Source organism: Oenanthe melanoleuca, chromosome 3 (genome assembly GCF_029582105.1).
Source record: "Oenanthe melanoleuca isolate GR-GAL-2019-014 chromosome 3, OMel1.0, whole genome shotgun sequence".
NCBI lineage: Eukaryota > Metazoa > Chordata > Aves > Passeriformes > Muscicapidae > Oenanthe > Oenanthe melanoleuca.
Genome location: NC_079336.1, coordinates 60,830,016 through 60,843,773, shown reverse-complemented (window position 1 = coordinate 60,843,773; position 13,758 = coordinate 60,830,016). Strand labels below are relative to the sequence as shown.

Genomic DNA, 13,758 nt, shown 5'->3' with positions numbered 1-13,758 from the left:
AACCAGCATCCCAATCTTGGTTTCTCAAAATCCTGTCTTCATCAAACCCACTTCTTTCCCAATTCTTGTAACTGATATCTAATAGCCTTCCAAACCTCCTCTCACCAAGCTATTGCTCCTTGCATAACCTCCATCATTTCAATTTAGGTGGTAGGTTCTCCTTTCTGGCATACAAAGAGTAGTGAAGGCTTGTAAATGTCCCTCTGAGCCTTCTGAATGTATTAACACAGTAACTGGAGGGCTCTGATTCACAGGGTTATTAGGGCTGCCTACATCTGATACCAGAACTCTGAAAACAAAGGAACAGAACGTGAAATAAGTTAATATAGGGCAGAATTTAGAAAAAGACTGAAGCTGAACACCATTCCCAGTAAAACAGAAACCAGAAATTAATCTCACATCTAGCTTCAATAAAGATTCCTGGTTTAGAGGCAAACTGCAGACTGTTAGCTGTAAACTCCAAACAAGCCCTGTGACAGTATGATGCATTAAGCACCAGAATGACAAGTCTGCTTTTTTCCTTCAGCACAGGCAAGTTTGCATTTGTGCCCTTCTCTCCTTCTGCTCTGGGATGTCTTTAGTAGAGGTTTGCTAAACTTTCTACAGTTGTAGACCAATAAAACCTCAACTGCAAAACCTCCCTATGGAGGAACCTTACAGTCTAAGAAAGTAACTTTGAAGTTGTAAGTGTGACAAAATAATTAACCAGTTCTGTCTGCAGGGAGATGACACGGTGACATCTCTGTAAGAAAGTTACATCAGCTATCTAAGTAAATGGTATAAGCACCATTAAACTTATTTCAGCACACTTCAGGTATTTCACTATACCTTGTACTGTGTAAAATGTAGTCATGCAGCAACATCAGCAGGGCTGCACCAACACTGCATTCTGCATGCTAGCCAAAGCCTGAGCCTCAGCCCAAGTTCACCAGATGTGGGTTTTAGGGGAGCACCAAGGCTATCTGTGGTCAGAGAGGAAATTCAGCCTGTGCTACTTTCAAGTTTAATGTCATCTACCTGTACTGACAAGATGGAGTGCATTCAAGCCAGGCTTTTCCAGAGAGTTCCCCACACAGCCCACAAAAACAACTGGCAGCATCAGCTGGCCATCACCAGGGAACAAGCTGGCTATGCTCCCTCCTGCAGGCACTTGATGCAAAAGGCTGCAAACGGCTGCAGGCTCCAGAGCTACAATTTTGCCCAGGGCATCCATTTTTCACTTAGACAATTTTCCCATCTGTAAACAATAAAACAAAGCCTGAGTATTATTTATTACACATTATCCAGTCAGGATGATGGCATAAGGACTGGCTAGCATTTAGCATGGCTTTCAAAGGGACAGTTCCTGCTGTGAAAAGGACTTGGTTGGTCCTTTCATGTTCCATGTGGTATCAGCACTGGAAGACAGACCAAGGCAACATTCGCAGGATGTTTAGAGCAAAACACTCTGCCACTGCTACCTCTTTGCACAGAATGTAGTTCAGATCAGTATTAGTAATATCTGAAACAATCTACTTAAACTAATTAGGTTTTATTTTCATTGTAAAAATCCAATGGTTCTTTCAATATAGTTAGCATGTAAAAATGGTAGAAGGTTTGCTGCACACCAGTTAATACTACCCTTTTTCCACTGAGTGCAGCTGGGTTCAACCTGTCCTTTTCACTTCTCACTCACTCTGCTTATAATCTGGTTCTCCAAGAATTTTAGTTTCCTGGGACAGGTTGCAAGTAGGAGAGAAGTAGTAGAAACACACGACACTGGAAAAAGCTCAGGATTATTTAAATTCTTTTAGTCTCAGAACTGAGATACCGAAATGGGATGGATGTGTGAGTACACTTTAGTCGTCTCTAAAGTGAATTAGTAAATTTTGCAATGAAAACTGGAGATTAGTAGCTGGATGCATGGATTATGGCATTCAGTGGGTTGCCATACACTGTGGGACACATCTTTTGAAGGAGATTTTAATTGACTCAAAAGACAATATGGCAACTGGCAGGCTTTTTCTTTATTGAAGCAAAGTCACAGCATTTTCAGCACTATTCCCCTCTTGTGAAGGGAAGAGTTAAATGAAGGCCCCTGAAATTTACATAACTAACAAGTAAAGGATTGAAGAAAGAGATTACAAGCATATTTCTCTAAAATAAATAATCTACAAAGAGTGCTTTTTCTTCTTAAAAGCAATCTAAAAATGTAAAAATTCTACGGTAAGGAGATCGAAAGATATTTTAACAACTTTCAATATTTACAAACAATACAAAAACTGCGCATGCCATCAAATGATGCAAAATTCTTATTAAAAATTAAAAGCTTCATTCCTACCAAGAACCAAAAACTCCAGCCAATATTTCAGTTTTAATTAATGGTCTTCTTTACAATTGGAAAACCGTTAAATGTTCTTATTATCTGTAAAATATACAATAAAAACGAACCTCACTAAATTATTAAGGTTAAAAAAGAAGAGCAATACTGCAGGCAAATCAAAAAGGAAAGTAACTGTAACTTATTCTTTGGTAACCAAAAGTTAGCAAGTATCTGTATTTCAAGTGATGAAAAGTAAGTCTCCCCATTTTGACAAATGAAAGACAGGTTTCTGGCAAAACACAACTCCCAAGTTTCAGTTCTGAAAGACGGGCTCCACCTACAGCTTTGTAGTGCAAGTCAAATTTCTCTTTCTAATTCAGAAACACAGCTGTCCTGGTTCCGGCCAGGACAGGGTTTATTTTTTTGCAGTAGCCAGAAGGGGCTGTGGCCAGGACACAGAGGTTGTTCTACACTACCGCACCACACTGCTGGGGACAAACAAGTGGGGCAGCAGGTCACACATTACTGGGCTCTGCATGGTGAGCAGTCACCTGTGAGTCATTCACCTCTTCTGTGCGCACCCTATTGTTGCTGTTACTGTCCATTTTCTTACTTCATTGTTGTTCCCAGTAGATTTTTCTTCCATCAGCCCCCAACTTTCACCTTTTGTGCCTCCAATTCTTCTCTCCAACCACCCACAGAGGTAAAAGGGGAGGGATGTGAGCGAGCGGTACATGGTTTGGAGTGTTTCAGTAGGAACAATAAATTGGGGAATACCGTTCCTAAACCATGACAGTAACCCTTCCAAATGCTGGCAGTACACTTCTTCATTCATCTTCCACTTTCCTGCTATCTGCTTGCACCCTCTGCACACATCCAGCTGTTCTAGCTCTCTAAGGGAATACTCCAGTCAGGGAAGCAATTCACCTGGAAATGTGTGTTTCACCAAGTGAATGTGTGTGGCTGCATAGCAGCTAGTAGTGTGTTATAAAATCAGCTCCCTTTTCCATTTTAACTACACAGTTCATTTTCCCTCAGGAAAAAGAATTAAAAGTACAGTACCCTGGACCAATCCATAACCTGGTGAGCTCACTGCTCAAGCGGGACACACTTCATTGAATGCTGGGCCATACCCACTAAGGAGCCATGTAACCCCAGCACCAACCCTGCTACCTTCTCTCAGAGGTGAATGTGCCTCATTGTGCCTCCCTCTGCTTAACATATGCACTACACTGCATCACTACAATGCTTTTGAACCAAATGTCCAGCATGTACCACAAGAGCCTTCCCATTTCAGGCTTACTTCTAAATTTTGCTTGCACAATTGCAGTCTCAAGAAAAACTTCACACCCCTACAGACTCCAAGAAAACTTCCCCACCCCACCCCACAAGAGGACTTCTAAGGCTTTACACAAAAAATTCAACTGTTAACTTTCTTCAAGCCACAGACCACTCATTCAAAGCAAGTGCTCCCCACCCCAACCCAACCATGCAGAACCATCGTCGCTTTAGCATTTAAACATACACATGCAGTTCGTGGAATAAATGCTCAGCAAAGTAACCTTGTCCTGGTCTGGGCTTTCTCCTGGAATCTAGTCCCTGTGACTCTCTAGACTAATATCCAAAGCCTTCTGTCATACTGCCTTTTAACTTTCTTCAGCTGAAGAGTTTAGAAACTTCCTTGAAGCACCTGGTTGAGTCATTAAGTCTACATGGGCTGGATCCAAAGTCTCCTTGCAGCCTGCCTCCTCAGCATACGGAAAGTCATTCATGTCCATTTCATCACTGTTGAACAGATCAAGCTGCCCCTCTTGCTGCTCCTCCAAAGTCCTCCGGACCCTGCCCTCGGCCTGTTCCACCACTTCCCCATCTCCTTCACTGATGACGGTCATGGGGCTGCTCTGGATGCGGTTGCGGACGTTGTACTTGCTGCTGGCAGCAGACGGGGGTGTCCGTGACCGGCCGTATCTCGTGCCAGAGAAGGACATGCTCCTGGGCATCAGGCCCTCACTCTTGGCCCACTCCTCCTGGGCCCGTTTGCTCTTGCTGGGTGAGCAGCTGGCAGGGCCCTCACAAAGGTCGGGGGCGGCGTCCGTCCTTGTCCGCTGGAACCGCGGGTCCGTGTTCTTCAACATCTCTGCTGCCGACATACGGGAGCTGGTGTCACAGCGGCTCCCTTTCTTCAGCAGCAGGGCTTTGAAGTTGTCGTTGCTGGTGCTGCTCTTGCGAACGCTTCTCTGAATAGAGCCGGCTTGTTTGAGGGTAGCTAAGTTTGGGGAAGCACCAGTGGGAGTTACGGGGGGCGACGGAGAATGGTTGCGGCTACGGTCGTCTTCAGAATCTTTACGGCCAAGGACTTTCCTTTTGGATCTGAGTTTGAAACACACACAAAAGAGAAGAGGATGACACAAAAATGAAACTTGTTACCTCCTCTAATTAAACTCAGTTTAGAGTTTAGAGGGATGGCAATGAATTAAGCTAAAGCAGAGACAGGGAAAAGGGAGAAGTGATCTAAATCTAAAGCATGAGTAAGAACACCACCAGAACTGTACAGGCACAAATGCAGGTATTGGAAGTATATGATAAGTTTATTACTCTTTTTCTGCAAATCTGGAACAATGAAACTACTAAAACTGGCAATACTGATGTTCAAAACACTTGAGCAAATTTAGTGAATCAGGTTTTCTGAGTCAGTATTCTCAGATTAATGTGCTATGAAGATTTACACTCCATCCTGTTTCTCTGTTAATTTGGGGACTTAATTCAAAATATGTCATCTAGGGTATATGGGTTGTTTTGTTCCATTTTATGATTTCATTTGACACTCTCTGGCGAATTTGAGGTGTAGTTTAGTGCACTTCCCTTCAGAAAAAAGGACACAGCAATGCACTGCTGCTGAAGATGGAGAAAAGGGAGCTACATGTAATCATTCTTGATTCCAAAAAACCCTCTCCCTAATCCAAATATTAAATAAATAGAGAAAAACTTTTCCAGCTCCTCTCAAGATGCAAAGACAAAATTCACAGTTATGCTGGTGCTCTGTCATTGCAACTTTCAACTAAATGAAGGAGAGACCAACTTGCTGACAGGAAAGTTATCTTTCCAAATGAAAGAGCGGAGTGTTTGTCTATTTAAATGTGAAGTGCAGAGACAACACAAAAAAAAAAAAAAAAATTAAGACATAACCATGGAACTGGGAATATGTGGAAACTGGACTTTCATTGCCTCATTTTCACATTACTAGAAATCTTAAAGAAATGTACATGCCTGGTATCTGTAGCACAGCTGCTTTGTTTCTTTGCTGACTGAGCAAGAATTAATTTAAAAATATTACATAAAGCCTAACTTTAAAAACGGTATTTTGGCAGAAGTTTAAAACAAGCCAACAGACTTCTCAGATATAAAATTATCACGCTATAAAACTCCATATTAATTTTTATCAAGCATGTGTTCATTCCAGACCATTCCCCTTGTAAAACAGATTTCTACTTAATGTAATCTTTAGCTTTACTTTCTTAAAGGCCTTGAGATTTTGCCAAAGAAGCTCAAATGTGTTCATGCATCGCAGCCTATTAATAATTTTAAAAACCCTGATCCATCAGCTGAGTAGGTGGCAGCAACAGACATTGCTATAGGCTATGCCAAGACTTTGGAGCAATCCTGTCTCTCCTAAGTGGTGGAGTTTATGCACAGCTCACTTGTGATACCCCCAAAGGCAGCTGTACCAGCTGTTATTTTCAGCAGCTGCTGCTGCCTCCACCTGTCCTTCCGGAATAAAAACGTAATACCAATGTCCATTCAGCTTGAGGATGAATGGACACAGAAAACAGCAAAGAGATATAAAGATGACTTCAGGAGCAGCCAGTGTAGGAGCCTCACCTAGATTTAATTGTGCTTTAGTGCTGTAGACAACAGGTGATTTTGGTGCTTGGATGCTCCGTGAGTCTGTGTGTGAGCATGTGTGTGCATCTGTTACAAGGAAAATACTTTCCTTCATTAGAGTTTTGGCTGCCTATGGATATCTTTAAACACTGCAATGCTGGGGTTGTACTGTTACCAAACCCCAAATTAAATTGAAAAATAAAAAATTCAGTTGCAAAGATCTGCAGAGAAAGACTTTGTTACCCTAGCTTGGAGTGATCTGGTAAGGCTATGAATGGAGTGCAGAGCAGTCAGTTTGCTGTCACCATCTAGCCAGCCTTTCTCAGTATGTATGAATCATGGAAGAAACTTGGAATTAAGAACCAAATTTGGTTTTGGTGGCTTTTCAGACACTGATAGGGCATATGTTCAAGCAAAACTATGACTTAAAACTTCAGACTGCTCTTCCTGTCATTAATGCACATGCCATTAAATTTCTTGTCTTGCTCCAAAGAATATATTCAAGAGTGCCAATTACTGAAATAATACCTCTCAGAAACAGTGGGGGAAAATCTAAACCTTTTTAATTAATTAGCAACCAAGGAAGAAAGTGGTTCAAGTCCAAAGCCAGCAAGAGCAAGGTCTTAATAAAATAGCTGTCAAGCAGTTCTAAGTATGTCACATCCCATTCCATTGTCTATTTACCCACAAACTCATGAATTACAGGTATGTGCATATACACAGAAATCCACTCTCTATCTGCACACATAAAGAAGAATGGCTGCTGGCCAGAATATCTCATTCTAAAGCCAGATTTGTCACAGTTCTAAAGACCACCATGCAACAAGAATGCAACAGACCATTTTTAGAATGGCTGATCCAGGCCAAGTTCTAAGGGGTAACAGTAAATGATAAAAGGTCAGTATCATATATATGCAGTTTTTGCAATGTCTGGAAAGGACTTGCTTCAAAAACGAATAAAAAGTAGCATTTGCATCCAAAATGCTGCAGCCTCCCAGCCGCTCTCTCCCCGTCCCTCACTGCCGATGCACAGATGTGTGAACTGACGGAACATCTGGATAACCCCCACTCCCCGGCAGGGCCTGCAGTGCGCGCAGCAGCCGCGCGATGGCGCTGGCGGCACGCCCAGCCGGCCCGGGGCGGCTCCGGCCGCGGGCCGGGAGCGCCGCTCCAAGGCAGGGAGCCCAAGGGAGCACCCGCCTTCCCTGCTCTGCCCTTGGGCCTTCCTTTGCGGGCTTTCCTCTTCCCGAGCACCCAACCTGAACAGCACGCAAATCTAGCTGCCATTCGGGATGATTTTGTTTTCAAGGGAAATGAATAATGTCATTAACAATAGAGCCAGTATTGCACATTTCATTCATGAACCAGTTTGACACAAAACACCCGACCTCAGGCTGGATTATGGCTAACTATAATCCAGCGTTTGCCATATGTTTTGCCATATGACTGACATGTTGTGTTACTTGCCAGTTTCAGCCACGCTTGCCATGAAGCATTAGCGTTGAGCCTCTGTCCCAAACTGCACCATATAAGCAGCGAAGAGAGTAAAAAGAGATGGAGAAGAACAAGAATGAAAACAAAAAGATACACAGAAAAAGCAACAGTAGAGTTAATATGGCAGATTGAGAACAGTACAATAAATACTAGACGTATTTTAAAGGACAAGGTATTCGTAATATAATCTACATCTATTTAATCTGATAGGTTTTAGTTCAGAATGGATTAACTACATTGATAAAACAATAACATGCAAGCTCTTTTCCTCATCTTTTTCACATATAGCCTTAGTAGAAAGTTGATAAATACGTGCTTTCTGTGACAGCCATGACTGTCGTAATTGGGTGTTTTATAAAACAATGTTAAATTTATTTCTGAGAGACCTACCGGACCTGACAGTACAGGAAGGGCAGTTTCTGCAGTACCTGTGAATGGCTGCAAAAAGATCCTCAGTAGTCCTTGGTCTTGCTGGTGTTGCCACTCCGTCCGTCTCTTCCCCATAACTACTGCTTGGCAGGAATGAACTACTGGCTGTGTCTGATTCAAACACCTCCACTATGCAAAGAGAACGAACAACACAGTCAGTCTGTTGTGCAAAAACCACGGGCACACAGTCCTGAAAACAGCCCTTGCTGCCTCCATGGAGAAGCATCCGATGGACTGAGTGAGTGCAGCGCTGTCATTATTGTGATTTCAGATCAACGCCTGCTATGGGAACTGCAGTGCATGAAATAAATGCCTGTGCTTGCTCACACATAACAGGTGGAGACCAGTAACAAAAGAAAATTTGTATAGTTTCCACTAAAATGCAAAACCAGCATTAACAAATTAACTGCTTTCATAGCATACTTTAATACTAGCATGGTTAAATAAAGCATCATTTTCCTTCCGTGGCTGCAACAGTGAGAAGCCAGAAAGCAATTGCATGAAATGTCATGAAGTATTAATTTGATCACTGAAACTTTCTTTTTTTGTTTCAGTTGTAACAATCACTAGAGGCTCTGCCCTCTACAGAATGCCACCTCAATGCTAGGATGGCTGTTCTCACTCCCCACCTTCCTCAAAATAGCTTCTGCTGCATCTGAATTAGTCAGAGAAAAGAGACTCACCACTTTCGTTCTCTTGAGATAGATGCCCGTCAGTGTTACTGCCACTGTCCTGGCTGCTGCCTGAACTGCTTCCTTCATCAAAAGCAGACTGCTCCTCCTGCCTGGGTTCCTCTTGAACTGGTGATGCAGCAGGCTGTACCACAAAGGCATTCGCTCCCACTGTCTCAGAGAAGGTGAATCCAGCAGCTCCTCCCTCAGGAACCAGGCTGCCAGAGTCCATCTCGCTAGAACCGAGTCCATCTGTAAGACAATTTCTCGCCTCCTCTGAGTGTGCAAGCACAGCGTCTCTCTTAGTGGGGCTTCTGGCAGTATCGCTCACTTCAGCTGCTTTCTCCACTGTAAGGTCTAACTGTGGAGGTGGTACCAGAAGGAACAGTTTGGGTTTCTTTGAAATAGGAGGTGGTTTCTTGCTTGGCAACACAACCTGAGCCTTGTCGGGAGATGCTGGTGACCCCTGAGGTGACATGCCAGAAGGAAGGTCTTCACTCTGCACTGAGGACTCAGGTGTGTCATCAGAGGCTGACCCCAGAGCATTGGCTTCAGAAGATTTCTTCAGACCTACTGCACTCACAGGCTTTTGATCACTGTCAAGTACAGTTGTGTTATCAGAGAGAATGAGAGGAGAACCCCGAGACAGTGTTTGAACTGCATTTTTAAATGAAGTGCCTTGAGTTTTTGTTTCCTCATCGCCTAAGCTGGAACTGAGTTTCAGTGAGAGAGATGGCTTTAGCAAAGACTGTGGTGATGAATTGGCAGTACTCTTTTCCTGAGAGGTGGTTTCAGAAGTAGATTCACTTGATGGTTCACCTTCTGTTGATTTTTTCACAGACCTCAACTGCACCATTTGCAGAGCTTTGGTGGTTACTAATGGCATCACAGGTCTTGATGAATCTTGCTTGTTGAGTGGCTGTTTCACTGGACTGTAGTAAGAATCCTCCTGGTTGCGTTTCTTAAAAGAATACTGTTGGTATATTGTTGCACCTTTTGTAATTTTGGGATCAAGTGGTGGTGCTGGTGGTGGGATAGCTAAGGGGCAAGAAGGAGGAGGAGGAGGAAGAACAGGGGCAGAGAATGAACTGATGGAGGCTTCTTGCGGAAACCATGGGACAGTCTGAGCAAAGGTAGAATTTACATTGGCTTCTGGCGGAGGAGGGGGGAACGTGGGAGAGGCTGACAATGGTGACAGATCCATGACTTCTGCTGGAGGAGGAGGAGGAGGAGGAGAAATTTCAGGGCAATGTGGAGGTGTTGGAAGAGGATGTGCTGGAGGAGGTGCACCAGAATCCGCAGGAGGGCTCAGGGCAGGGTCCAGTTTCTTCACACTCACACTCCCTTCAGTAGATGTATTTGAAGAAAGAGAAGTGGATGACGAAGACATGGAGACTGAAGACAGAAGAGAGGACTTCCTTTCAGGCACTTTAGGCTTCAGCTTGGATTTGCCATTTCCTGATGATGCAGACTTTACAAGTACAGGCACTGGAGTAAGCGCAGTGGGTGTATTGGACTGGCTGGAGTACCCACTCGATGGCGATGTGACTCGATGGGATTTCTCTGGAGAAGCACTCTTTGGTTTGGCCAGTCCACTGGGCACTTGTGGCACAGAAGCCCTTGAGCCATCACTGAAGTGGCTGATGCTGTAATCACTGAGAGCAGATGATGTACTGGCAGAATGGGTCACTGGAGATTTCATTTGGTCATCCACCACTGCAGCATAGTCGCTGTAGTAACCCCACTGGTCAGCATACTCTGACTTGATGCTACTTGTTTCACTCTGGGAAGGGGTGACTGTGCAGATGGAGTACAGGTTTGGAGCAGTGGTGGACATCATGCTGCTGCTCGCACTGACCGAGCTCTGGCTGCGGGAGCGCAGCACCCAGGGATCCTCATAATCACTGCAGGGGCTCTGGGAAGGAGAGCTGCCATTTTTGCACTTGAGATTCAGTTGCAGAGAATGCTGGAGGGTGGCAATGAGTGTTTCATCAAGTACCTGTCCATTGGATTGAGTTTTTTTCTTAGGCATCCTTCTGAGTGAGTCTGTTCTGGATGGTGGCAAAGGAGGCTTCTTTGCCTTTTTCAGCGAGATGTTTCTTGCAAGGGATTTGTCACCTTGGCCTGAGTGGTCATCCTGAAGTTTCTTCTCCTTTCCTTCAAAGACATTTATCACGCTGTCTCTGGGGTTTCCAAAACCATTAGCACTGTTGCATGGCATGTCTGACTTCAGTCCAGAGTCTGTATGCATGGAGCCGTAAAAGACGTCGTGGTCCACAGAATAGAGGGAAGTAGAATCGTCCCTGACCGACGTCCTCTCCAGGCTGCTGCTGCTCAGGTTGCTACCGGGCGTGGCACAGCCTGGGGTGCCACAAACCACCTTGCGTGAAGGGGTCTCGCTGGTTTCTGAAGACTTGTACAACCAATGCTCCGTGCTGCTCACTGCTGCCTGTGCTCGCTCCCCGGAACAGCTGGATTCACTCTGACCATCGCTGTCCTGGGAAGGGCTTGCTAAAGCAGCAGTGCTCCGAGAGCTGTAGCTCATGCTCTGAGACCCAGCCTCTGCATTCCCATGAGTGCTCAGAGAGACAGCAGAGTCACCAAGAGAAAGCATCATGACACTGTTAGATGGGATGGTATCTGAAGTCTGTGAGTGACGTGTGGAGCTGCTCTCACTCCAGTTACCACTCGAAGAATGGTGATCTTCTTTGCCACTTATTGCACTGCTGGCAGCAGGATTGTCTCTTGGACTTGGAAAGGCAGTGGAGCTGGAAATTTTACTATCCAATGATCCAACACTCTGGGCAGCGTGAATAAGGATAACTTCCGAGGAGGATGACAGTGTTGCATTGGGTATGATGCTCGTTGAGTAAGTGGCATGAGGAGAGACCACACATGCTGGGCTTGAGGACTTCTCGCTATCACAGCTTCTCACCTCTTGGGACTTTGGCCTCGACAGGGTCCCCATCGTGGGATTATTCCTCAGATGCACAACACTATCATCCACTTGCAATTTACTTATCTGGTGGGATAAAGTGCCAGCAATGTCTTCTGTCTGCCTCGACACCATGCTCTGTGTCTGATCTAGGGACTGCAGAGACACTCTTGCACCAACCCGAGGCAAGCTGTGAAAACCTATATCGTTATTTTGGCGAGAAGCAAATATAACTGCAGCAGAATCACTCATCACTGACATGTTTCCAGATGAGCTGGAGAACTGAGACATCTGGGCTGCAATGCCTTGTCCTTTCTGTGCTCGAATTCTTCTCATTGAAGGGGGCACAACTTTAACTTCCTCCGTCTGGCAGCTGGTGTCCTTGGTTTCAGAGCGCTGCATAGCAGAGCGATAGCTGTCCAGTCTCCCTAGCGTGGAACAGTGATCTGGGACATACATTGAATGCCCTCGGAAATCACTTTGGCCAGTACCAACTGCTGGAGTCAAAATAAAATAATTATTTCTTGAAGCAAAAATTCACATTTATCTTCTCACTCATTTAAAAAAATCAGCAACCCAGCAAACTGCTCGATCCCCATGCTCCTGGCAGGTTATGCCTTCTGAAGAAGAATCTGCAACAATAGATTTTGCAGAGGCATCGTCTGTTTCCTGCATTTCTCTTCCCTTTTTCCTTATTACCAGGAACCTTCTGCTTACAGAATCGCCTGCGCTCCTGCCGCACATTCGACACATGAAATCCTCTGTTTATGACATGGTAATAATTTCCATAGTAATCAGTTGTGTCGGAAACCAAGTAGTACTGTTTGACTTCCAGTAGGCAACGCAGCAGGAACAGACAAAAGCCTGAGAAACGTGAAGTGTGTTCCCATGCTAATGCCTCGTGCAATAAAGAAAAGGGGAAGGAAATCTGGAGACTAATATGAACAAAAGGATCTGCTTTTTACAAGCAATACACTTCAAAAAAAAATATTTCAGGAGACACAGATAGCTCTCCAAGTCCTGCAGTTTGTCTGAAAGAATGCTAACACCTGGAAACATGCATTGTTTTGCCACAAATAATACATGTGCTATAACAGCGTTCATATAAGCATTATCCAACACTGCGAAGAAAGCCATTAGATAACATTTCCATACAACCACTTTCTATTTATCATAAAGGAAAAACTCTAAGAACTGGGGAAAAGAAACAGTTGGTATTGATGGTTGTGTCATTCTCAGCATCATCAGGAAATAAAAAAATAAACGCTTTTTCTAAAAGAAGGAATAATCACATATCGGCATAACTCTCCCCACCCCCAAATTTGAAGACAATGGAAAATCAGCTTTAGTTCAAAATACAGTTATCACTGGGTCAATAGAAAGGATTCTAGGGTTCTTTTAAATTTACAGGTTTATTGGTAGCCGCCTTTTAAAATCACAAACCTGAGGACTGCTTTAAAATTAGTCTGTGTAAGGCTGCTGCTTTTGAATTCAGTTGCACTGCTGTATAAATAGCACGAGAGAGGCAGGCATGCTGCTGGAGATGCTAGTAAGGATGCTACACATATGTCACTGTGGGAGAAAACGGGTTATTTCAAGTCTCTGCCTTAGCGAGTCTAAGGAGCAATGAGGTAGCATGCCTGAAAGGAATGTTCTCCTTTCATATTTACTATTTGAAACTGCATTGGGAGGATAGGTATTCTTATCATGCAGCTTTAAACACCACTCAAAAGACATTTAATCATCCTGATTCTTGGCAGGCAAAAGAGGCATTTAGGCTAAGGAAAAGAGGGCTCTGAAAAGGCAACAGTTAAAGCAGCACACACAAAAAAGATTGTTTACTTCTTTTCCTCAGGCATGTAAGTAGTCTTTCAGCAGCTTGAAGCCTAGTTAGCTTGCTTTGTGTAAATTCTCTTGCTCTCATCAAAATGCAGCCTCTTTCTGCTTCTGGTAGAGGTTTGCTGCAAAGCTAAATACTCAGATGCTGGCAAATGTCTTGGATAATCTAATACGAGATACTGTCAGAACAGATGGACTACTGCAGC

The 13,758-nt window shown here is 44.1% G+C and overlaps 1 protein-coding gene across 7 annotated transcripts in view; it reads right to left on the bottom strand.

Moving 5' to 3' along the window:
- Positions 1-1,984: 1,984 nt before the first annotated feature.
- NHSL1 (NHS like 1) overlaps positions 1,985-13,758 on the bottom strand; it is a 174,663-nt gene continuing 162,889 nt past the window's right edge. For 5 of the 7 annotated variants that reach the window (XM_056488660.1, XM_056488663.1, XM_056488665.1 and 2 more), the window contains 3 exons: positions 8,791-12,210; positions 8,107-8,236; positions 1,985-4,672 (listed from right to left, as the gene is read on the bottom strand). In XM_056488660.1, coding sequence (XP_056344635.1) covers positions 3,949-4,672; positions 8,107-8,236; positions 8,791-12,210 — 4,274 coding nt within the window. In that variant the 3' untranslated portion in view covers positions 1,985-3,948. The remainder of the gene's footprint in view (positions 4,673-8,106; positions 8,237-8,790; positions 12,211-13,758) is intronic. The other 2 variants (XM_056488661.1, XM_056488664.1) reach the window with 1 other exon arrangement.